Below are 25,362 nucleotides of genomic sequence, written 5' to 3'. Positions count from 1 at the left end.
GATTACAACAGGATTGGCTGCAACACAAACAGCCTTCATTCCACCTTCGTTTGCATTTCAAAGAAAATGTTTGGCCACCAAGAGGCCGGCTAATTGACACTTACTTGTACATAGCAAGTCTGGAGATAGGACAATTACCATAAGACTTCCTATGCAAAAGTGTCTCAAGAACTATTTTCAAGGCCTTTTTAGAAACAAAATACCTTGTACATTTCTCATAAGTGCCCTGTCCATGCAGTTCATCATTCTCCAACTGCGCACTGCGCAGCGATATAACATATGACACATTATTAAACATATTTTAAATACCCGGTGCTTAGCACCCACAATACATTTAAAGATGGCGCCTAGCGCCAGTGCACATTTTTAAAGTGTCGCCAAGTGCCCATTGTCCTCCTAATGGCGCCGAGCACTGGGGGGTTAACCCCTTCAGTGCCACGGCTGCCATTGTCCATGTGGCCACCAGGGGCTGTCCGGCCACAATTACAATGATGAACATTTTGTGATATATATTTAAACATTGCTGATCCATATGAATATTACCATGGATACTGCTTTATATCCGCACTACTATACTATGTAGAGAAAAGTGATTGGACACCTCCCCGTGCAAGTGAAATGGTACGCTCCTGCAACAGACACGTGTTACTGAAGGTTCCGGCAAGCCATTTCTAATGAAATGGCTTGCCAGAAGGAGCTAACCGAGATTGAAAAGGGGATCATCGTAGACTGCGCGATGTCATGTTTCCATGGCGACCCCGAACTGGTATACCTGGACCGGCCAGCTCAGAGTCCAGATCTTAACCCCACTGAGAACCTCTGGGATGAATGGGAGCGACAGGTGCGTTCTAGACCGACTCAGCCTTTTTCAGTGTCGCAGTTGGTCTCTGTACTTAAGGCGAAATGGTAGAACATACCGCCTGATGTTGTCCAGGAACTTGTGGACAGTTTGCCAAGAAGGGCGTCTGCAGTCATGACAGCACGTGGTGGCCCTACATAGTACTGACGTCAGTAACATCTCGCTGATCTGTTTGCTGTCAGCGTTCAATCACTTTTGTCTATATAGTGTAGAAAGTCATATTTAGGTAAGTTATTTAAAAAGTGGATTAATAAAATGATTTTTACATGATTGTAGGTAAACAGAGTTTTATTTGGTTGATCAAAAATGATGGAGCTCGTACATTTAAATAGGTAACAAAAAAGGCAGAAATTGGGGGATATATATTTTATATATTAAATTCCACTTTTTAGAAAATGTGTTTATACATATCTGAGGGTGTAGTACAGGCGCCGCTCTGAGCCCATATGCAGAGAGTAGCCTGATAACATGTTACTGTAACAGCGCTGGTCCTAGGGCCATATTATATACACAACTGCACATAATGTTACAAGATGCCTCATACTGGGGTGTAACAGCTTGCAGGCTGGTGCCTCCTTCTGCATAGTGAGGTGACTGAGGCTGGATAGTTAAAGTCGCGTGGAGTAATTCCAGGTCACATGACGGCACAGCAGCACTTCTGAGGGTAATTGTCAGTATAAACCTTGTTCTCCTTCCCATAGACAAAGTAGTCGTATCGATTGTCTTTCCAAATGTATACCACCTTGGTGAGCGGCAGCCACTCAGTGCCGTGTCTCTGAGGATATAGAGTAAATGTATTATTACATATGGGGTACTACAGTATGCCTCGTACTATCCTAATGTGATAAGTGGGAGAGATTTACTAGGACTTGGGGAGTGACAAAGTGGAGAGAGATGAAGTATCAGCCAATCAGCTCCTAACTGTCATGTTACAGGCTGTGTTTGAAAAATGACCGTTAGGAACGGATTGTCTGGTGCTTTACCTCTCTCCACTTTATCTCTCTCCAATACCACATGGCTGCAGCCTGCCAATGGTGCTGTGGATTAGAGGGCACAGAGCGATCTCGCTGAGAGCTGCAGACACCCTGGATAGCTCCTGCACACGCGCAGATATCAAAATAGAGGTGTATGCCGCCATCGGGATTGTGGACATCTCCTGATATTTTTGCCTTAAAATAATTTTTCCCAACTTTTCACCTTCTCTGGAGGTGCGAGCAAACACGCGGATGTCCACCCCTTATAATGTGTCACTTTTATTTGAAGGTTCCCCTCAGTGTACTGCAGTGTAGGATCACCAATGCCAGCAATGTACGTACCTGTCTCAGTATCTGGGATGAAGCGGCAAACTGAGAGTGATGTTGCTGCAAACCGTTCAGGGAAGCCTGATTAATTGCCGGAGACGGGAAGTTGTTCAGCGGCGCCAACTATAATGGTAAATAGCCCACAGGTAAGAAGGTCACACTCCAGTCACACACTCAGATATCCCTTCATAAGAGGAGAGAGACACAGAGAGAGAGAGGGAGAGAGGGAGAGAGAGAGAGAGAGAGAGAGGGGGGGGGGGGGGAGAGAGAGAGAGAGAGAGAGAGGGGGGGGGGGGAGAGAGAGAGAGAGAGAAAAGGGGTGAGGGGGAGAGAGGGAGGGAGATAGAGCTGGAGAAGAAAGGGAGAGAGAGACAGAGATAGAGATAGGGAAAGGGAGTGAGAAAGAGAGAGGGGAGAGAGAGACAGGGATAGGGAAAGGGGGTGAGAAAGAGAGAGGGGAGAGAGAGACAGGGATAGGGAAAGGGGGCGAGAAAGAGAGAGGGGAGAGAGAGACAGGGATAGGGAAAGGGAGTGAGAAAGAGAGAGGGGAGAGAGAGACAGGGATAGGGAAAGGGGGTGAGAAAGAGAGAGGGGAGAGAGAGACAGGGATAGGGAAAGGGGGTGAGAAAGAGAGAGGGGAGAGAGAGACAGGGATAGGAAAAGGGGGTGAGAAAGAGAGAGGGGAGAGAGAGACAGGGATAGGGAAAGGGGGTGAGAAAGAGAGAGGGGAGAGAGAGACAGGGATAGGGAAAGGGGGTGAGAAAGAGAGAGGGGAGAGAGAGACAGGGATAGGGAAAGGGGGTGAGAAAGAGAGAGGGGAGAGAGAGACAGGGATAGGAAAAGGGGGTGAGAAAGAGAGAGGGGAGAGAGAGACAGGGATAGGGAAAGGGGGTGAGAAAGAGAGAGGGGAGAGAGAGACAGGGATAGGGAAAGGGGGTGAGAAAGAGAGAGGGGAGAGAGAGACAGGGATAGGGAAAGGGGGTGAGAAAGAGAGAGGGGAGAGAGAGACAGGGATAGGGAAAGGGGGTGAGAAAGAGAGAGGGGAGAGAGAGACAGGGATAGGAAAAGGGGGTGAGAAAGAGGGGAGGGAGAGAGAGCTGGAGAAGAGAAAGAGGGAGGGAGAGAGAGAGATGGAGAAGAGAGGGAGGGGGCAGGGAGAGCTGGAGGAGAGGATGAAGGAGAGCTAGAGAAGAGAGATGGGGAGGGAAAGCTAGAGAAGAGAGAGAGAGCGAGGGAGAGCTGAAGAAGAGGGGGCAAGGAGAGCTGGAGAAGAGAGGGGCAGGGAGAACTGGAAAAGAGAGAGGGAGAGCTGAAGAAGAGGGAGAGGGAGGGCTGAAGAAGAGGGAGAGGGAGGGCTTAAGAAGAGGGAGAGGGAGAGCTGGAGGAGAGAGAGAGAGAGAGGGCTGAAGAAGAGGAAGAGGGAGAGCTGGAGAAGAGAGGGAGGGGCCAGGGAAAGCTGGAGAAGAGAGGGGCAGGGAGAGCTGGAAAAGAGAGAGGGGGCAGGGAGAGCTGGAGAAGAGAGGGGCAGGGAGAACTGGAAAAGAGAGAGGGGCAGGGAGAGCTGGAGAAGAGAGGGGCAGGGAGAGCTGGAGAAGAGAGGGGCAGGGAGAGCTGGAAAATAGAGAGGTAGAGGGAGGGCTGAAGAAGAGGTAGAGGGAGAGCTTGAAGAAGAGGAGGAGGGAGAGCTGGAGGAGAGAGAGGGAGGTGGGTAAGGGACAGGGGGAGAGGCAGGGAGAGAGAGGTGGTTGGAGAGACTGTGTAGAATTCTGCACTATATGTACCTGGAATTTTCGTTTGATGTCACATTTTTTTACTTCTACAACTAAAGATATGACCAGCATCCATCTCTTTATAGAGAGCAGACACCAGTTACAAACTGCTAAGGTAGATGGTCACTGTGGCACAGGGAGTAAGGTATATGGCAGTGCGAGAGCTTAAGGGGCTGATGGCTGATTGCGAGTCGGATGCAGCAGTGATATCGGACACAATAGAGCAATATATTTTGGCTGTGCTTGAGCCTCGATTTTGTACACTCAGAGTCTCAGATCTGGATGCACGGTAGTAGAAATGTGAGGGGCGTTCCTGGACAGTAACTGGGAGTGACTAAATAGACGATGAATAGGGATGTTAAGAGTGTTGGGGGCAAGTCACGGGAGTGGTAATAGCAAACACTGAACCGCTCACTCAGGAGGCCATAGTCTGACAAAGACACTGCAGCTGCCAAGTATCACTGCGGCCGATGGTGGTGTTTAAAGACGCGGTATTTCTACATCTATGGGCGCATCACTCCTTACACATGCCAGATGCACGGATGTACACCAAGGAAGACTTTGTACTGCCACTTGCATAAATCCGTAGTAGTAATCTTTCTATACATTCAGTCCCTAAGCCTCAGTAGTGATCTGTACATTCAGCCTCTAAGCCTCAGTAGTGATCTGTACACTAAGCCTCTAAGCCTCAGTAGTGATCTGTACATTCGGCCTCTAAGCCTCAGTAGTGATCTATACATTCAGCCCCTAATCCTCAGTAGTGATCTGTACATTCGGCCTCTAAGCCTCAGTAGTGATCTATACATTCAGCCCCTAATCCTCAGTAGTGATCTGTACATTCAGCCTCTAAGCCTTAGTAGTGATCTGTACATTCATCCCGTAAGCCTCTGTAGTGATCTGTACATTCATCCCGTAAGCCTCTGTAGTGATCTGTACATTCGGCCTATAAGCCTCAGTAGTGATCTGTACATTCGGCCCCTAAGACTCAGTAGTAATCTATACATTCAGACCCTAATCCTCAGTAGTGATCTGTACATTCAGCCCCTAATCCTCAGTAGTGATCTGTACATTCATCCCGTAAGCCTCAGTAGTGATCTGTACATTTGGCCTCTAAGCCTCAGTAGTGATCTATACATTCAGCCCCTAAGCCTCAGTAGTGATCTGTACATTTAGCTCCTAAGCCTCAGTAAGTGATCTGTACATTCAGCCTCTAAACTTCAGTAGTGATATATACATTCAGCCTCTAAGCCTCAGTAGTGATCTATACATTCAGCCTCTAAGCCTCAGTAGTGATCTATACATTCAGCCTCTAAGCCTCAGTAGTGATCTATATATTCAGCCCCTAAGCTTCAGTAGTGATCTATATATTCAGCCTCTAAGCTTCAGTAGTGATCTGTACATTCAGCCCCTAAGCCTCAGTAGTGATCTATATATTCAGCCCTAAGCCTCAGTAGTGATCTGTACATTCGGCCTCTAAGCCTCAGTAGTGATCTATACATTCAGCCCCTTATTCTCAGTAGGAATCTGTACATTCAGCCCCTAATCCTCAGTAGGGATCTGTACATTCATCCCCTAAGCCTCAGTAGTGATCTGTACATTCGGCCTCTAAGCCTCAGTAGTGATCTATACATTCAGCCCCTAATCCTCAGTAGTGATCTGTACATTCAGCCCCTAATCCTCAGTAGGGATCTGTACATTCAGCCCCTAAGCCTCAGTATGTATCTGTACATTCGGCCTCTAAGCCTCAGTAGTGATTTATACATTCAGCCCCTAAACCTCAGTAGTAATCTATACATTCAGCACCAAATCCTCAGTAGGGATCTGTACATTCAGCCTCTACGCCTCAGTAGTGATCTATACATTCAGCCCCTAAGCCTAACTGGTAATCTATACATTCAGCCCCTAAGCCTCAGTAGTGATCTGTACATTCGGCCTCTAAGCCTCAGTAGTGATCTATACATTCAGCCCCTAAGCCTAACTGGTAATCTATACATTCAGCCCCTAATCCTCAATAGTAATCTGTACATTCATCCTCAGTAAGGATCTGCACATTCAGCCCCTAAGCCTCAGTAGTGATCTGTACATTTGGCCTCTAAGCCTCAGTAGTGATCTAAACATTCAGCCCCTAAGCCTCAGTAGTGATCTGTACATTCAGCCCCTAAACCTCAGTAGTGATCTATGCACTCAGCCCCTAAACCTCAGTAGTGATCTATACATTCAGCCCCTAATCCTCAGTAGTGATCTGTACATTCAGCCCCTAAGCCTCAGCAGTGATCTGTATATTCAGCCCCTAAGCCTCAGTAGTGATCTGTACATTCAGCCCCTAAGCCTCAGTAGTGATCTGTACATTCAACCTCTAAGCCTCAGTAGTGATCTGTACATTCAGCCTCTAATCCTCAGTAGTGACCTGTACATTCAGCCCCTAAGCCTCAGTAGTGATCTATACATTCAGCTCCTAAGCCTCAGTAGTGATCTATACATTCAGCTCCTAAGCCTCAGCAGTGATCTATACATTCAGCCCCTAAGCCTCAGCAGTGATCTATACATTCAGCCCCTAAGCCTCAGTAGTGATCTGTACATTCAGCCCCTAAGCCTCAGTAGTGATCTGTACATTCAGCCCCTAAGCCTCAGTAGTGATCTGTGCATTCAGCCCCAAAGCCTCAGTAGTGATCTATACATTCAGCTCCTAAACCTCAGCAGTGATCTATACATTCAGCCCCTAAGCCTCAGTAGTGATCTGTACATTCAGCCTCTAAGCCTCAGTAGTGATCTGTACATTCATCCCCTAATCCTCAGTAGTGATCTGTACATTCGGCCTCTAAGCCTCAGTAGTGATCTATACATTCAGCCCCTTATCCTCAGTAGGGATATGTACATTCAGCCCCTAATCCTCAGTAGGGTTCTGTACATTCAGCCCCTAAGCTTCAGTAGTGATCTGTACATTCGGCCTCTAAGCCTCAGTAGTGATCTATACATTCAGCCCCTAAGCCTCAGTAGTGATCTGTACATTCAGCACCTAAACCTCAGTAGTGGTGTATACATTCAGCCCCTAAGCCTCAGTAGTGATCTATACATTCAGACCCTAAGCCTCAGCAAAGATCTGTACATTCAGCCTCTAAGCCTCAGTAGTGATCTATGCACTCAGCCCCTAAGCCTCAGTGGTGATCTGTACATTCAGCCCCTAAGCCTCAGTAGTGATCTGTACATTCAACCTCTAAGCCTCAGTAGTGATCTGTACATTCAGCCTCTAATCCTCAGTAGTGATCTGTACATTCAGCCCTTAAGCCTCAGTAGTGATCTGTACATTCAGCTCCTAAGCCTTAGCAGTGATCTATACATTCAGCCCCTAAGCCTCAGTAGTGATCTATACATTCAGCCTCTAATCCTCAGTAGTGATCTGTACATTCAGCCCTTAAGCCTCAGTAGTGATCTGTACATTCAGCTCCTAATCCTCAGTAGTGTTCTGTACATTCAGCCCCTAAGCCTCAGTAGTGATCTATACATTCAGCTCCTAAGCCTCAGCAGTGATCTATACATTCAGCCCCTAAGCCTCAGTAGTGATCTATATATTCAGCACCTAAGCCTCAGCAGTGATCTATACATTCAGCCCCTAAGCCTCAGTAGTGATCTGTACATTCAGCCTCTAAGCCTTAGTAGTGATCTATACATTCAGCTCCTAAGCCTCAGTAGTGATCTATACATTCAGCTCCTAATCCTCAGCAGTGATCTGTACATTCAGCCCCTAAGCCTCAGTAGTGATCTGTACATTCAGCCCCTAAGCCTCAGTAGTGATCTGTACATTCAGCCCCTAAGCCTCAGTAGTGATCTGTACATTCAGCCCCAAAGCCTCAGTAGTGATCTGTACATTCAGCCCCTAAGCCTCAGTAGTGATCTGTACATTCAGCCCCTAAGCCTCAGTAGTGATCTATACATTCAGCTTCTAAGCCTCAGCAGTGATCTATACATTCAGCCCCTAAGCCTCAGTAGTGATCTATACATTCAGCTCCTAAGCCTCAGCAGTGATCTATACATTCAGCCCCTAAGCCTCAGCAGTGATCTGTACATTCAGCCTCTAAGCCTTAGTAGTGATCTATACATTCAGCTCCTAAGCCTCAGCAGTGATCTGTACATTCAGCCCCTAAGCCTCAGTAGAGATCTGTACATTCAGCCTCTAAGCCTTAGTAGTGATCTATACATTCAGCTCCTAAGCCTCAGCAGTGATCTGTACATATAGCCCCTAAGCCTCAGTAGTGATCTGTACATTCAGCCCCTAAGCCTCAGTAGTGATCTGTACATTCAGCCCCTAAGCCTCAGTAGTGATCTGTACATTCAGCCCCTAAGCCTCAGTAGTGATCTGTACATTCAGCCCCTAAGCCTCAGTAGTGATCTGTACATTCAGCCCCTAAGCCTCAGTAGTGATCTGAACATTCAGCCCCTAAGCCTCAGCAAAGATCTGTACATTCAGCCTCTAAGCCTCAGTAGTGATCTATGCACTCAGCCCCTAAGCCTCAGTGGTGATCTGTACATTCAGCCCCTAAGCCTCAGTAGTGATCTGTACATTCAACCTCTAAGCCTCAGTAGTGATCTGTACATTCAGCCTCTAATCCTCAGTAGTGATCTGTACATTCAGCCCTTAAGCCTCAGTAGTGATCTGTACATTCAGCTCCTAAGCCTTAGCAGTGATCTATACATTCAGCCCCTAAGCCTCAGTAGTGATCTATACATTCAGCCTCTAATCCTCAGTAGTGATCTGTACATTCAGCCCTTAAGCCTCAGTAGTGATCTGCACATTCAGCTCCTAATCCTCAGTAGTGATCTGTACATTCAGCCCCTAAGCCTCAGTAGTGATCTATACATTCAGCTCCTAAGCCTCAGCAGTGATCTATACATTCAGCCCCTAAGCCTCAGTAGTGATCTATATATTCAGCACCTAAGCCTCAGCAGTGATCTATACATTCAGCCCCTAAGCCTCAGTAGTGATCTGTACATTCAGCCTCTAAGCCTTAGTAGTGATCTATACATTCAGCACCTAAGCCTCAGCAGTGATCTATACATTCAGCCCCTAAGCCTCAGTAGTGATCTATACATTCAGCCCCTAAGCCTCAGTAGTGATCTGTACATTCAGCCCCTAAGCCTCAGTAGTGATCTGTACATTCAGCCCCTAAGCCTCAGTAGTGATCTGTACATTCAGCCCCTAAGCCTCAGTAGTGATCTGTACATTCAGCCCCTAAGCCTCAGTAGTGATCTATACATTCAGCTCCTAAGCCTCAGCAGTGATCTATACATTCAGCCCCTAAGCCTCAGTAGTGATCTATACATTCAGTTCCTAAGCCTCAGCAGTGATCTATACATTCAGACCCTAAGCCTCAGCAGTGATCTGTACATTCAGCCTCTAAGCCTTAGTAGTGATCTATACATTCAGCTCCTAAGCCTCAGCAGTGATCTGTACATTCAGCTCCTAAGCCTCAGCAGTGATCTATACATTCAGCCCCTAAGCCTCAGTAGTGATCTATACATTCAGCCCCTAAGCCTCAGTAGTGATCTGTACATTCAGCCTCTAAGCCTTAGTAGTGATCTATACATTCAGCCCCTAAGCCTCAGTAGTGATCTGTACATTCAGCCCCTAAGCCTCAGTAGTGATCTGTACATTCAGCCCCTAAGCCTCAGTAGTGATCTGTACATTCAGCCGCTAAGCCTCAGTAGTGATCTGTACATTCAGCCCCTAAGCCTCAGTAGTGATCTATACATTCAGCTCCTAAGCCTCAGCAGTGATCTATACATTCAGCCCCTAAGCCTCAGTAGTGATCTGTACATTCAGCCTCTAAGCCTGTTAGGGTCTCCTGCTCTGTGCTGCCACGTCGTCATGGCAACCGGGAGACAAGTGCTAGCGGAGTAACCTGAGCGTAGCTGATACTCCGGTTCGGGTCTTTTGCTGTGCAGTGGTTACAGGCTCTGTGCACGGCAGGGGATCCGGTGCTGGTTTTTGTGCTCACAGTCTGTGAGGTCTGAGTGGGGCGTGGACAGCACCTGCTATATAAACCCTCTTCTCAGGTTAGGCAGATGCTGCTGAATCTTTGTTGGTTAGTCAGTTCCTGAAAGCTAGCTAGTACTGTGTAAATTTTGTATTTGTTTGTTGCTTACTGCAAATAGGCCTTGGGATTTGGTATTACACTCTGCCAATCCAGACCTAGCAGTAAGACTGGAGTCAGTCGTTTAACCTGCTGGGGTTCTTTTGCTACTCTGTGAACCTAGCAAGTTTGCGGCTGTATTCTCAGACTTGCCTGCCAAAATCCTTTCTCACTGTGCAAGGTGTTCAGGTGTCAGTTTAGTGGCAGTAAGCTGAACCAGTGCACTGCAAGTGAGGACAAGGATTGTGGAGACTCTCCTTGTGTCTATTATTCCATCTCTGACCAAGGAGTTTACTGCCACACCCGTTGGTAACCCTTTAGGGTTTTGCTGTTGCCCTTAGCAACAGCATTTCGGGTTCTCTACGTATTAAATCACTACATCTTGCTTCTTTCCATCTGAGCATTCCTAATATTAGGGAGACACCCAGTTTCTTAGCCTTTGGGCTTCTCTGTTCACTTTGTGTTTATTTTGTTACCCTATCACCTTCTGTGTATGTAATGTCATATTCCCCAGTCTGTCTGTGAGTTCATTTGTTTTGCAGCCCTCACCGTTCAGACACCAGTACATTCCTGCTGGCACTGGTGTGCATAACAAAGCCTCAGCAGTGATCTATACATTCATCCCCTAAGCCTCAGCAGTGATCTGTACATTCATCCCGTAAGCCTCAGCAGTGATCTGTACATTCATCCCGTAAGCCTCAGTAGTGATCTGTACATTCAGCCTCTAAGCCTCAGTAGTGATCTGTACATTCATCCCCTAATCCTCAGTAGTGATCTGTACATTCGGCCTCTAAGCCTCAGTAGTGATCTATACATTCAGCCCCTTATCCTCAGTAGGGATCTGTACATTCAGCCCCTAAGCCTCAGTAGTGATCTGTACATTCGGCCTCTAAGCCTCAGTAGTGATCTATACATTCAGCCCCTAAGCCTCAGTAGTGATCTGTACATTCAGCACCTAAACCCCAGTAGTGGTGTATACATTCAGCCCCTAAGCCTCAGCAAAGATCTGTACATTCAGCCTCTAAGCCTCAGTAGTGATCTATGCATTCAGCCCCTAAGCCTCAGTGGTGATCTGTACATTCAGCCCCTAAGCCTCAGTAGTGATCTGTACATTCAACCTCTAAGCCTCAGTAGTGATCTGTACATTCAGCCTCTAATCCTCAGTAGTGATCTGTACATTCAGCCCTTAAGCCTCAGTAGTGATCTGTACATTCAGCTCCTAAGCCTTAGCAGTGATCTATACATTCAGCCCCTAAGCCTCAGTAGTGATCTATACATTCAGCCTCTAATCCTCAGTAGTGATCTGTACATTCAGCCCCTAAGCCTCAGTAGTGATCTATACATTCAGCTCCTAATCCTCAGCAGTGATCTATACATTCAGCCCCTAAGCCTCAGTAGTGATCTATACATTCAGCACCTAAGCCTCAGCAGTGATCTATACATTCAGCACCTAAGCCTCAGCAGTGATCTATACATTCAGCCCCTAAGCCTCAGTAGTGATCTATACATTCAGCACCTAAGCCTCAGCAGTGATCTATACATTCAGCACCTAAGCCTCAGCAGTGATCTATACATTCAGCCCCTAAGCCTCAGTAGTGATCTATACATTCAGCTCCTAAGCCTCAGCAGTGATCTGTACATTCAGCTCCTAATCCTCAGCAGTGATCTGTACATTCAGCCCCTAAGCCTCAGTAGTGATCTGTACATTCAGCCCCTAAGCCTCAGTAGTGATCTGTACATTCAGCCCCTAAGCCTCAGTAGTGATCTGTACATTCAGCCCCTAAGCCTCAGTAGTGATCTGTACATTCAGCCCCTAAGCCTCAGTAGTGATCTGTACATTCAGCCCCTAAGCCTCAGTAGTGATCTATACATTCAGCTCCTAAGCCTCAGCAGTGATCTATACATTCAGCCCCTAAGCCTCAGTAGTGATCTATACATTCAGCTCCTAAGCCTCAGCAGTGATCTATATATTCAGCCCCTAAGCCTCAGTAGTGATCTGTACATTCAGCCTCTAAGCCTTAGTAGTGATCTATACATTCAGCTCCTAAGCCTCAGCAGTGATCTGTACATTCAGCCCCTAAGCCTCTGTAGTGATCTGTACATTCAGCCCCTAAGCCTCAGTAGTGATCTATACATTCAGCTCCTAAGCCTCAGCAGTGATCTATACATTCAGCCCTTAAGCCTCAGTAGTGATCTGTACATTCAGCCTCTAAGCCTGTTAGGGTCTCCTGCTCTGTGCTGCCACGTCGTCATGGCAACCGGGAGACAAGTGCTAGCGGAGTAACCTGAGCGTAGCTGATACTCTGGTTCGGGTCTTTTGCTGTGCAGTGGTTACAGGCTCTGTGCACGGCAGGGGATCCGGTGCTGGTTTTTGTGCTCACAGTCTGTGAGGTCTGAGTGGGGCGTGGACAGCACCTGCTATATAAACCCTCTTCTCAGGTTAGGCAGATGCTGCTGAATCTTTGTTGGTTAGTCAGTTCCTGAAAGCTAGCTAGTACTGTGTAAATTTTGTATTTGTTTGTTGCTTACTGCAAATAGGCCTTGGGATTTGGTATTACACTCTGCCAATCCAGACCTAGCAGTAAGACTGGAGTCAGTCGTTTAACCTGCTGGGGTTCTTTTGCTACTCTGTGAACCTAGCAAGTTTGCGGCTGTATTCTCAGACTTGCCTGCCAAAATCCTTTCTCACTGTGCAAGGTGTTCAGGTGTCAGTTTAGTGGCAGTAAGCTGAACCAGTGCACTGCAAGTGAGGACAAGGATTGTGGAGACTCTCCTTGTGTCTATTATTCCATCTCTGACCAAGGCGTTTACTGCCACACCCGTTGGTAACCCTTTAGGGTTTTGCTGTTGCCCTTAGCAACAGCATTTCGGGTTCTCTACGTATTAAATCACTACATCTTGCTTCTTTCCATCTGAGCATTCCTAATATTAGGGAGACACCCAGTTTCTTAGCCTTTGGGCTTCTCTGTTCACTTTGTGTTTATTTTGTTACCCTATTACCTTCTGTGTATGTAATGTCATATTCCCCAGTCTGTCTGTGAGTTCATTTGTTTTGCAGCCCTCACCGTTCAGACACCAGTACATTCCTGCTGGCACTGGTGTGCATAACAAAGCCTCAGCAGTGATCTATACATTCATCCCCTAAGCCTCAGCAGTGATCTGTACATTCATCCCGTAAGCCTCAGCAGTGATCTGTACATTCATCCCGTAAGCCTCAGTAGTGATCTGTACATTCAGCCTCTAAGCCTCAGTAGTGATCTGTACATTCATCCCCTAATCCTCAGTAGTGATCTGTACATTCGGCCTCTAAGCCTCAGTAGTGATCTATACATTCAGCCCCTTATCCTCAGTAGGGATCTGTACATTCAGCCCCTAAGCCTCAGTAGTGATCTGTACATTCGGCCTCTAAGCCTCAGTAGTGATCTATACATTCAGCCCCTAAGCCTCAGTAGTGATCTGTACATTCAGCACCTAAACCTCAGTAGTGGTGTATACATTCAGCCCCTAAGCATCAGCAAAGATCTGTACATTCAGCCTCTAAGCCTCAGTAGTGATCTATGCACTCAGCCCCTAAGCCTCAGTGGTGATCTGTACATTCAGCCCCTAAGCCTCAGTAGTGATCTGTACATTCAACCTCTAAGCCTCAGTAGTGATCTGTACATTCAGCCTCTAATCCTCAGTAGTGATCTGTACATTCAGCCCTTAAGCCTCAGTAGTGATCTGTACATTCAGCTCCTAAGCCTTAGCAGTGATCTATACATTCAGCCCCTAAGCCTCAGTAGTGATCTATACATTCAGCCTCTAATCCTCAGTAGTGATCTGTACATTCAGCCCCTAAGCCTCAGTAGTGATCTATACATTCAGCTCCTAATCCTCAGCAGTGATCTATACATTCAGCCCCTAAGCCTCAGTAGTGATCTATACATTCAGCACCTAAGCCTCAGCAGTGATCTATACATTCAGCCCCTAAGCCTCAGTAGTGATCTGTACATTCAGCCACTAAGCCTTAGTAGTGATCTATACATTCAGCTCCTAAGCCTCAGCAGTGATCTGTACATTCAGCCCCTAAGCCTCAGTAGTGATCTGTACATTCAGCCTCTAAGCCTCAGTAGTGATCTATACATTCATCCCCTAAGCCTCAGTAGTGATCTGTACATTCAGCCTCTAAGCCTCAGTAGTGATCTGTACATTCAGCCCCTAAGCCTCAGTAGTGATCTGTACATTCAGCCCCTAAGCCTCAGTAGTGATCTGTACATTCAGCCTCTAAGCCTCAGTAGTGATCTGTACATTCAGCCCCTAAGCCTCAGTAGTGATCTGTACATTCAGCCCCTAAGCCTCAGTAGTGATCTGTACATTCAGCCCATAAGCCTCAGTAGTGATCTGTACATTCAGCCCCTAAGCCTCAGTAGTGATCTATACATTCAGCTCCTAAGCCTCAGCAGTGATCTATACATTCAGCCCCTAAGCCTCAGTAGTGATCTATACATTCAGCTCCTATGCCTCAGCAGTGATCTATACATTCAGCCCCTAAGCCTCAGTAGTGATCTGTACATTCAGCCTCTAAGCCTTAGTAGTGATCTATACATTCAGCTCCTTAGCCTCAGCAGTGATCTGTACATTCAGCCCCTAAGCCTCAGTAGTGATCTGTACATTCAGCCCCTAAGCCTTAGTAGTGATCTATACATTCAGCTCCTAAGCCTCAGCAGTGATCTGTACATTCAGCCCCTAAGCCTCAGTAGTGATCTGTACATTCAGCCCCTAAGCCTCAGTAGTGATCTATACATTCAGCTCCTAAGCCTCAGTAGTGATCTGTACATTCAGCCCCTAAGCCTCAGTAGTGATCTATACATTCAGCTCCTAAGCCTCAGTAGTGATCTGTACATTCAGCCCTTAAGCCTCAGTAGTGATCTGTACATTCAGCTCCTAAGCCTCAGTAGTGATCTGTACATTCAGTCCCTAAGCCTCAGTAGTGATCTATACATTCAGCTCCTAAGCCTCAGCAGTGATCTGTACATTCAGCCCCTAAGCCTCAGCAGTGATCTGTACATTCAGCCCCTAAGCCTCAGTAGTGATCTATACATTCAGCTCCTAAGCCTCAGTAGTGATCTGTACATTCAGTCCCTAAGCCTCAGTAGTGATCTATACATTCAGCTCCTAAGCCTCAGCAGTGATCTGTACATTCAGCCCCTAAGCCTCAGCAGTGATCTGTACATTCAGCCCCTAAGCCTCAGTAGTGATCTATACATTCCGCTCCTAAGCCTCAGTAGTGATCTGTACATTCAGCCCCTAAGCCTCAGTAGTGATCTATACATTCAGCTCCTAAGCCTCAGCAGTGATCTATACATTCAGCCCCTAAGCCTCAGTAGTGATCTGTACATTCATCCCCTAAGCCTCAGTAGTGATCTGTACATTCAGCTCCTAAGCTTCAGCAGTGATCTATACATTCAGCTCCTAAGCCTCAGTAGTGATCTGTACATTCATACTCTAAGCCTCAGTCGTGATCTGTACATTCAGCCTCTAAGCCTCAGCAGTGATCTGTACATTCATCCCGTAAGCCTCAGTAGTGATCTGTACATTCATACTCTAAGCCTCAGCAGTGATCTGTACATTCATACTCTAAGCCTCAGTAGTGATCTGTACATTCAGCCTCTAAGCCTCAGTAGTGATCTGTACATTCATCCCCTAAGCCTCAGTAGTGATCTGTACATTCAGCCTCTAAGCCTCAGTAGTGATCTGTACATTCAGCCTCTAAGCCTCAGTAGTGATCTGTACATTCAGCACCTAAGCCTCAGCAGTGATCTGTACATTCAGCCCACTCACCAGCAACTGCTCATTGGTGAAGATTTTTTCCCCGTTCACTTTCGTAAACAGCTCAGTAGGGAACTCGGAATTGTGGTCAGCTACAAACTCATAGATGTTATTTTTCCTGGAAGAGAGAATAAATAATATCTGCAAATGAAATGTATCCACAGGCTAAGGTTTATTTATCACTGTGCCCGTTTGTCCACGTCATACATTTATAGGGCACCCCATCCTACATTACAGTTTTTGGAACCACCCCAGGACAACCTGCACCTACAGTACATTTGCGAGATTGTGAGTCCGGCTGGACATGCTCCAAATTAAACGTCTTTATTTTTTTACCTAAAAGATTGTATATTTCAGACTCATTTGTATCTAATACTAAGCATAGGACTGAGGGGACATCACAATTGACCTTATTATAGGGTGCAGTACTTTTCTGTGTTGGAATGTTTATATTACAGATGTACAGTATTCATGGTCTGGGAATTGTGCTGGTTCGGGGTGCACCCCATTACGCCCCTATATATGGGGGTCATCCCCCATTTATCCTACAACAAGGAAGCAGTGATGTTGGGCTGCCCCATTGATCATCATCTTTGCAGGCATCAACAGAACACCTCATCTATTCTTACCACGTGACGGTCAGCTCGATGTAGTTCAGGATTTGTCCGCGCCCGGAACATCCCACGCACGTCACATGTCCGCTGCCGTGACAAGTTGTGCACCTGCGGATGGGAAGAGCACATGTGACATTGCAGCCATACAGGGTGAACTACAGATCTCAGAAGTGCCATGCAATCTAGTGTTTGTTGACGTTACTTAAAGGACAGTTCCACCTAAAGATGAATAATCAGTTTGGTGCTGAGACTCGCTGGTGGGATTCCTGACGTCCTGTGCCCGGTTGGGGCTACTCCTGTGACAAAAGGCATGAGCGAAGGTGACCAGTCCTCCGGCCACTTGCAGGATGCCAGAGAACCCACCTGAATGCCATACCACAAATAAGGGGTCTTTAGGCACCAGAGTGATGAAGAATACCTGTATCAATGAGTACATTCATTTAATGTGGGAGTGGTATGTAAAGTCGACAGTAACTAGGTCGACCACTATTGGTCAACAGTAACTAGGTCGACAGGGTCTCTAGGTCGACAGGTCAAAATGAGTTTTTTATGTTTTATGGGTGTGGTTTTCTCCGTACAGTGACCGGGAACCCCAATTAGTGCACCGTGTCCTGGAGACCGGATCCCATTTAATGTATAGTTAGCACAATTATTACCCAATGCTTTAATGAATTTTGGGCCTAATTCAGACCGGATTGGTGCTGTGTGTTTTCGCACAGCAGCCGACCAGGTCTGAACTGCGCCGGCGCATGGCAGACAGCCGACGGCCGTCTCAGCCCTGCGATCGCCTCTGCCTGATTGACAGGCAAAGGCGGTCGCTGGGTGGGAGTGGGCGGGCCATTTAGGGGTCGCGGTCCGGGCAACGCGGGTGTGCCTGGACCGTGCGAGGAGGTGGCGGCTGTGTGATGTCACACGCAGCCGCTGCGACCAGCACAGCAATGGGTAGTTCCCTGCCAGCGCGCAGGAGCTACTCGTAAAGTACAAAAGCATCGCCGCTGTACGATGCTTTTGTACTTCTGCGGTAAGGGAGGGCCTGACGTGCGGGGCGGACTAGCCCTGTGCTGGGCGTCCCCCCGTATGTCTGTGTGACTGATCGTAGCTGTGATAAATTTAGCATATCTACGATCAGGTCTGAATTAGGCCCTTTGTACAATGTTCACTTTCTGATAATTATCAGTAATATATAATGTACAGTAATACATGTTTATACCACTGGCTTTAAAACACAAGCCAAAAATTCCGGGTGGCATTTTAATGCCCATTTGTGATGACTAAATTTCCTTTAGAAAATACATGGTTCTCCTAGCACCCTCCCATAGGGATGTACTGTATATTATAACACATCTACATTTGTTGTGTTATGGTCACTGTTTATAAATGCTCCAATATAAAAGTTTTGTTTTAGGGCTGATAGAATTCTGCTTTTTATTTTGGGAGGGGGGTGTAGAGGCCAGCCCAGGGCGCACTAGCGGACGTGGTTACTTACACAAAGCTTAGATTAGTACTTGCAGCATTTTCATATACAGTATAACATATTGGGGGGGTATCTTATGGTAAATCACCGCAGCTAATCGATCCTACGTGGGCTAACCAATTAGCCCTGACTGCCGCCACTTATCAGGGATTATGAGGAACATGAAGCAGGATCCCTGATGATCAGCCCTCAGAGACCCGGTTTTCAGCGATAATACATGGGTCTGAGAACTTATCCCGGATCCCATGTGTCATCGCCTGAAAACGGGTCATTTACTGCATGTTTTTTTAAAAGGCTAAACCATGCCTTATACACGACTGCCCCTTTAAAATAATGCCCGAGTTTGGCCAGCATTCCGCACGGCCACCAAACTCGGACTTCATTACATCCTGGTCTTATTGCGCCTATTTTACTGCTCATTGCCCAAGGCTGGACTGGCCATCTGACATTTCTGGCAAAAGCCAGGAGGGCTGAAGGCCTGTTGGGCCGGTCCGTCCCTGTCGGTGCCCACCTCTCTGTTCCACATCCTCCGCAGTGGTGGCATCTATCATCCATACGACGTCCAGTCCCATGACACACCCAGCAATTCACCTGTACGTACCACAAGCACAGAGATAAAGTGTTACATACAGCAGCAGAATGGAAATGGAGCGAGGAGTGCCTGGCGCAATGGTGGAGACAGAAGGGAATACTGGACGTAATACACTGACAGTTGCAGGAAGTCGTGAGATTTTGGCGATTTAAAATTAAAGCTGCAATTTTTTTAAAGCGCCCCCCCCCCCCCCCCAAAAAAATCAGCCTGTTGTGCGTTTTAAAAAATTGCCGTCATCTCGCGGCTGTCTGCAGCTCCCGGGCATTGCATGTACCCCGGCGCCTTTTTACTTCCTACTACATGTTCCCTTATGTCTCCTTTCCACCATCCAGGTGCATATTATACAGAAAAGCACATTATACGCACACAAATACTCGTGCTAAGATAATAAATACATTAAAAACTTCACCAGTGTCCCCTCACTGTCATCTTGGAAGTGTGTTTTACACTGACCCTATATATATATATATATATATATATATATATATATTACCCCATGTCAGGTCCCTAAATGTTGGGACATTGACACAATTCTCATATTTTGGGCTCTATACACCACCACAATGGATTTGAAATGACACAAACAAGATGTGCTTTAACTGCAGACTTTCTGCTTTCATTTGAGGGTATTTACATCCAAATCAGGTGAACGGTGCAGGAATTACAACGGTTTCTATCTGTGCCTCCCACTTTTTAAAGGGACCAAAAGTAATGGGACAATCGACTCAAAAGCTATTTCATGGACAGGAGTAGGCTATTCCCTCGTTATTTCATCATCAATTAAGCAGGTAAAAGGTCAGGAGTAGATTTCAGGTGTGACATTTGCATTTGGAATCTGTTGCTGTCGACTCTCAATATGAGATCCAAAGAGCTGCCACTATCAGTGAAGCATGCCATCATTAGGCTGAAACCAAAACAAACCCATCAGAGAGATAGCAAAAACAATAGGTGTGGCCAAATCAACTGTTTGGAACATTCTTAAAAAGAAAGAACGCACCGGAGAGCTCAGTAACACCAAAAGAGACGGAAGACCACGGAAAACAACTGTGGTGGATGACAGAAGAATTATTTCCCTGGTGAAGAAAAACCCCTTCACAACAGTTGCCCAGATCAAGAACACTCTCCAGGAGGTAGGTGTATATGTGTCAAAGTCAACAATCAGGAGAAGACTTCAGAAGAGTGAATATAGAGGGTTCACCACAAGATGGAAACCATTGGTGAGCCACCAAAACAGGAAGTCCAGATTAGAGTTTGCCAAACAACATCTAAAAAAGCCTTTACAGTTCTGGAACAACATCCTATGGACAGATGAGACAAAGATCAACTTGTACCAGAGTGATGGGAAGAGAAGAGTGTGGAGAAGGAAAGGAACTGCTCATGATCCGATTCCAAAACATACCACCTCATCAGTGAAGCATGGTGGTGGCAGTGTCATAGCGTGGGCATGTATGGCTGCCAATGGAACTGGTTCCCTTGTATTATTGATAATGTGACTGCTGACAAAAGCAGCAGGATGAATTCTGAAGTGTTTGGGGCAATATTATCTGCTCATATTCAGTCAAATGCTTCAGAACTGAGCATGCATTTCACTTGATGAAGACAATACTGAAGGGAAAATGCCCGAAGAACAAGCAGGAACTGAAGACACTTGCAGTAGAGGCCTGGCAGCAGTGCCGTAACTAGGTGTGTGCTGGCGGTGCCTTGCCCACAGCGCATGTGCGCTGTAGGCGCAGGACCGGCCAGCAGCACCCGCAGGGCCGTCTTTGATTGAATGCGCAGCGCTGGTAATGTATGTAGCTGTGCGCTCAGCTCCGTGTCTGCTGGGCACACCACTACATACATTACCCCGCATTACAATGGTGCGGGAAGGCGCTGCAGCTGCTTGGGCACATACTCCACCCCTTCCAGTCTTACTGATCAGTGCTGCCTCATCCTCAGGCAGCTCGGCGGCGCCACCACCTCCTCCTCCAACGCGGAAACAGCTCGATTCAAACAGGATTAAGGGGGAAGTTCCGGGGGTAAGTACCCTGGGTCCCCCCTGTCTGAAATGGCCCTCTGCCAGTGCCACACGCCACAGATCGGATCTCTATTTCCGATCTGCGGCGCAGCGCTCCGAGTCCCCACTGACAGCACATACACACAGCCGCTGATGCTGCGCTCCGTTTCCTCCTGCCTGCAGGCCCGGCGGAACCCGCTCAGCAAAGGGATGCGGAGCAGGTAGGCGCCGGCCTGGAGAGGTGCTGTCAGTGTCTCTGTTCTGCATCCCTTTGCTCTCTGTTGGTGCTGCCGGCTGCCACTGCGCCTGTCACACTATTACAGGCAGCTGCGCCGGCAGCTATGTGTGATATGTTTTTTGTTTTTCTTTTAACAACAAACCATGTGTCTCCGGAGTCCAGACTGGGCCAGGTCAGCATTCAGCAAACCCCACCAGCCCACCCAGTGTGATTGCAGCAAGCACCGCCCCCTCAAGCGCCTCATACTGCTGCTATCAGCCATACTGTGCTCCTCCGCTGCCGCAATGAAGCCCCCCCCTTATCCTCACCCTCCCTGTGTCTCCCCCTCAGCACCCTGATCCTCACCCTCCCTGTGTCTCCCCCTCAGGACCCTGATCCTCACCCTCCCTGTATCTCCCCCTAAGCACCCTTATCCTCACCCTCCTAGTATCTCCCGTAATGTGTAAAAGGGGGACTCAGCTGCCGTAATGTGTAAAAGGAGGACTCTGTCTGCCTGCCTAATGTGTAAAAAGAGGAACTCTGTTGCTGTAATGTGTAAAAAAGGGGGACTCAGCCTGCCTAATGTGTAAAAAAGGGGGACTCTGCTGCCATTATGTGTAAAATGGGGACTCTGCCTGTCGTAATGTGTTAAAAGGGGGACTGCTGCTGTAATGTGTAAAGGGGGGGCTCTGCCTGCCTGCCTAATGTGTAAAAAGGGGGACTCTGCAGCCGTAATGTGTAAAACGGGGACTCTGCCTGCCGTAATGTGTAAAAAGGGTACTATACCTGCCGTAATGTGTAAAAGGGAGCTCTGTGGCCTTGCTCCTTCCCCATGAAGCCATATATTTTGAGCGTACTGGCCCTGTTTAGGTATATGGGGGGGGGGGGGGGGGGGGCGCCGATGCTGTTTCTTGCACACAGCGCTGAAATGTCTAGTTACAGCACTGCCTGGCAGAGAATCACCAGGGATGAAACCTAGCGCCTGGTGATGTCTATGCGTTCCAGACTTCAGGCTGTAATTGACTGCAAAGGATTTGCAACAAAGTATTAAAAAGTGAAAGCTTGATTTAGGATTGTTTAGTTTGTCTCATTACTTTTGGTCTCTTTAAGTCTGCAGTTAAAGCACATCTTGTTTGTTTCATTTCAAATCCATTGTGGTGGTGTATAGAGCCCAAAATATGAGAATTGTATTGATGTCCCAATATTTATGGACCTGACTGTATATATATATATATATATATATATATATATACACACACACACACACACACACACACACACACACTACATGTGAATAAAACCTATTTGCCCAGTGCTGTGAGATGGCGATGCTAACCACTATGCCACCATATACATTATAGCATAATGAATATAGCCAATATTTAAGGAATAAATCCCAGTTGTGGAGCAAAGCAAAAAGAAGCTTTGCACTGGACCAAACATGATGCAATGCAAGGGGCGGGGCAAACAACATTTATTGTTTTGTATGTAAGATAAATATTTGCTGCTTCCGCATGTAGCCCACACATGTTGGGCAGCTTTATTTTTACATTGCAGCTTATATTTGAGCTATGACACGCCCCTCCCACATCTCTGCACATATTACACCTGCCCCACCTTCAGCGCAGCACGGTGTTACCCAGGTGCACAGGTTACATCTGCCCCACCTGTAGTGCAGCACAGTGTTACCCAGGTGCACAGGTTACATCTGCCCCACCTGCAGCACAGCACGGTGTTACCCAGGTGCACAGGTTACATCTGCCCCACCTGAAGCGCAGCATGGTGTTACCCAGGTGCACAGGTTACATCTGCCCCACCCACAGCACGGTGTTACCCAGGTGCACAGATTACATCTGCCCCACCTTCAGCGCAGCACGGTGTAACCCAGGTGCACAGGTTACATCTGCCCCACCTGAAGCGCAGCATGGTGTTACCCAGGTGCACAGGTTACATCTTCCCAACCTGCAATGCAGCATGGTGTCACCCAGGTGCACAGGTTACATCTGCCCCACGTGCAGCAAAGCACGGTGTTACCCAGGTGCACAGGTTACATCTGCCCCACCTGCAGCACAGCACAATGTTACCCAGGTGCACAGTTTACATCTGCCCCACCTGCAGTGCAGCATGGTGTCACCCAGGTGCACAGGTTACATCTTCCCAACCTGCAGCGCAGCACGATGTTACCCAGGTGCACAGGTTACATCTGCACCACCTGCAGTGCAGCACGTTACCCAGGTGCACAGGTTACATCTTCCCAACCTGCAGCGCAGCATGGTGTTACCCAGGTGCACAGGTTACATCTGTCCCACCTGCAGCGCAGCACAGTGTTACCCAGGTGCACAGGTTACATCTGCCCCACAGGCAGCACAGCACAGTGTTACCCAGGTGCACAGGTTACATCTGCCCCACCTGCAGCACAGTGTTACCCAGATGCACAGGTTACATCTGCCCCACAGGCAGCACAGCACAGTGTTACCCAGATGCACAGGTTACATCTGCCCCACCTGCAGCGCAGCACGGTGTTACCCAGGTGCACAGGTTACATCTGCCCCACCTGCAGCGCAGCACGGTGTTGCACATGTTACATCTGCCCCACCTGCAGTGCAGCACGGTGTTACCCAGGTGCACAGGTTACATCTGCCCCACCTGCAGCGTAGCACGGTGTTACCCAGGTGCACAGTTACTAAATCTTTTTTTTATTTGCTCCAGTTTAGACTCAGCCGAAAAATACTCTCTAGTTTAGGCTCAGCAACCAGCCTTTGTGGAAATGCAAATCCCAGCATGCCCTGACAGTCAGGCCTTACAATTCCATACCTGCTGCACAAGTTGTCAACCTTTGAACCAATAGAACAGGGGTGGGGAACCTCCGGCCCGTGGTAAGTATAAGGCCCGCAAAGCCATTTGTTCCGGCCCACCCGCTTGTGTGTCAGCGAGACACGCCGCTGCTCAGTCTGATGGCAGCGTGTCTCAGCTGTCAGGGCATGGAGGAGAGCGCGGCTATGTCGGGCGGCAGCGGCGGGTAGGATCTCAAACCAGCCGCCGGTTCCTGAGCTAATCAGAGCTCGCGGACCGGCAGCCAATCAGGAGCCGCTGCTGCCGGTCCGCGAGCTCTGATTGGCTCACGAACCGGCGGCTGGTTTGAGATCCTACACGCCGCCGCCCGACATAGCCGTGCTCTCCTCCCTGCCCCGACAGCTGTGATACGCCGCCCCCCGACGGAGCAGCAGCACAGTGGGGTGGGGGGGCATTTGTGTATCTGGCACTGTGGGGGCATTTGTGTATCTGGCACTGTGGGGGCATTTGTGTATCTGGCACTGTGGGGGCATTTGTGTATCTGGCACTGCACTTTTGGGGGCATATGTGTATCACGTCTCATTTTAATTGGCCACACCCATTTTTTGGTGCGCGCACACTCAGTACCTCTTAGGAGCATAACTACTGGGGGCATAACTGCTGGGGGGGCAGGGTAATTTTTAAGTTGATCATTTTTGTATGGCCCCCCTGAAGGATTTTATAAATATCCAAATGGCCCTTGGTAGAAAAAAGGTTCCCCACCCCTGCAATAGAAGAACAGTTTCCCATATAAAACACAGACTCCTCGTCTATATAACCCTAAAATAATGACTTACCCGACGCGTTCCGTGGCATTTCGTACACACTGTCTTGCAGGTTCCCAAACACTGGGGGCAAGCCTTCAGCAAGGAAGAGAAACGTGGGGATTAGCATGTGATGGACAGAACAACATTTGGGACAGTAGTCCTTGCCAAAAGCTATAAGAGGACAACAGTGTCCTCACCCACCCCCAGTAGTACAAGTGCATGCACCGACATGCAGAGCGCCCCCTGTCTGCAGGAGACCACATCCCCAATATGCACTATGTAGCTGTATGTGTTGGAATCACTGGCTCTGTGGTTAGCACGTGGTACTCTCTCCCCAGGTGTGGTGTATCAGAATAAGCAGCTTCTGTGGGTTACACACACTATGTGGCCTATTGCCAGTGGCTCATGTACGGCACAATACGGTGATATAAAAGCGTGACAGGGAATCCTTCCTAGAGAACCATTCATGGACCAATAGGATCCGTCTCCTGGGCTGCCTCCCCAGCAGAACGTGTTACGGAGTAGTTACTGACCTCTGGAGTAGCTGTATATACCCTACGTGCAAGGCATCTTAGTTTGTCTATGACGGAGCCGGCTGTGAGAAGTATCTCAGTAAAAACGGTGGCAGTATAGAGAAGGCATCCAGCGAGAAAGCCCGCTGCCTGTAAGTACATCCGGAACACCAGACACCCGGGTGGAGTTTGCACTACATCAGCAGCTCATAGTGTTAAACAAGAAGGAAGAAAATTTGAAAGCGCTGACACTCTGTGTATATATATGAAATATATTTTTATTATTTAAACTTCAAAGTTTTTTAATACCAAAGAATAAAATAATATTCAAGAAATATAACATCAGCAATACAATTAAAAACACATTCTTTTATCCATATAATAAACCATGTACATGACCCTCTTTTCTGGTCCCTAGAGACTGTTGGCAATTATTTGTTACTTTTATTCTAAACAAAATTGTATCGATTCAGTCTCTGGAGCAGAAAAGCTC

At 47.7% G+C, this 25,362-nt stretch overlaps 1 protein-coding gene across 2 annotated transcripts in view; it reads right to left on the bottom strand.

Moving 5' to 3' along the window:
• Positions 1-1,129: 1,129 nt before the first annotated feature.
• Positions 1,130-25,362, bottom strand: part of LOC134958582 (protein SSUH2 homolog) — a 70,016-nt gene continuing 45,783 nt past the window's right edge. For both annotated transcript variants that reach the window (XM_063941279.1, XM_063941280.1), the window contains exons 8-13: positions 24,388-24,450; positions 18,465-18,544; positions 16,495-16,587; positions 15,878-15,983; positions 2,176-2,283; positions 1,130-1,634 (exon numbers count right to left, since the gene is read on the bottom strand). In XM_063941279.1, the coding sequence (XP_063797349.1) occupies positions 1,494-1,634; positions 2,176-2,283; positions 15,878-15,983; positions 16,495-16,587; positions 18,465-18,544; positions 24,388-24,450 (591 nt within the window). In that variant the 3' untranslated portion in view covers positions 1,130-1,493. The remainder of the gene's footprint in view (positions 1,635-2,175; positions 2,284-15,877; positions 15,984-16,494; positions 16,588-18,464; positions 18,545-24,387; positions 24,451-25,362) is intronic.

The sequence above is a fragment of the Pseudophryne corroboree genome, chromosome 9, assembly GCF_028390025.1.
Source record: "Pseudophryne corroboree isolate aPseCor3 chromosome 9, aPseCor3.hap2, whole genome shotgun sequence".
Lineage (NCBI taxonomy): Eukaryota > Metazoa > Chordata > Amphibia > Anura > Myobatrachidae > Pseudophryne > Pseudophryne corroboree.
The sequence above is the reverse complement of the archived record's forward strand: the minus strand, read 5'-3'. Positions and strand labels throughout refer to the sequence as shown.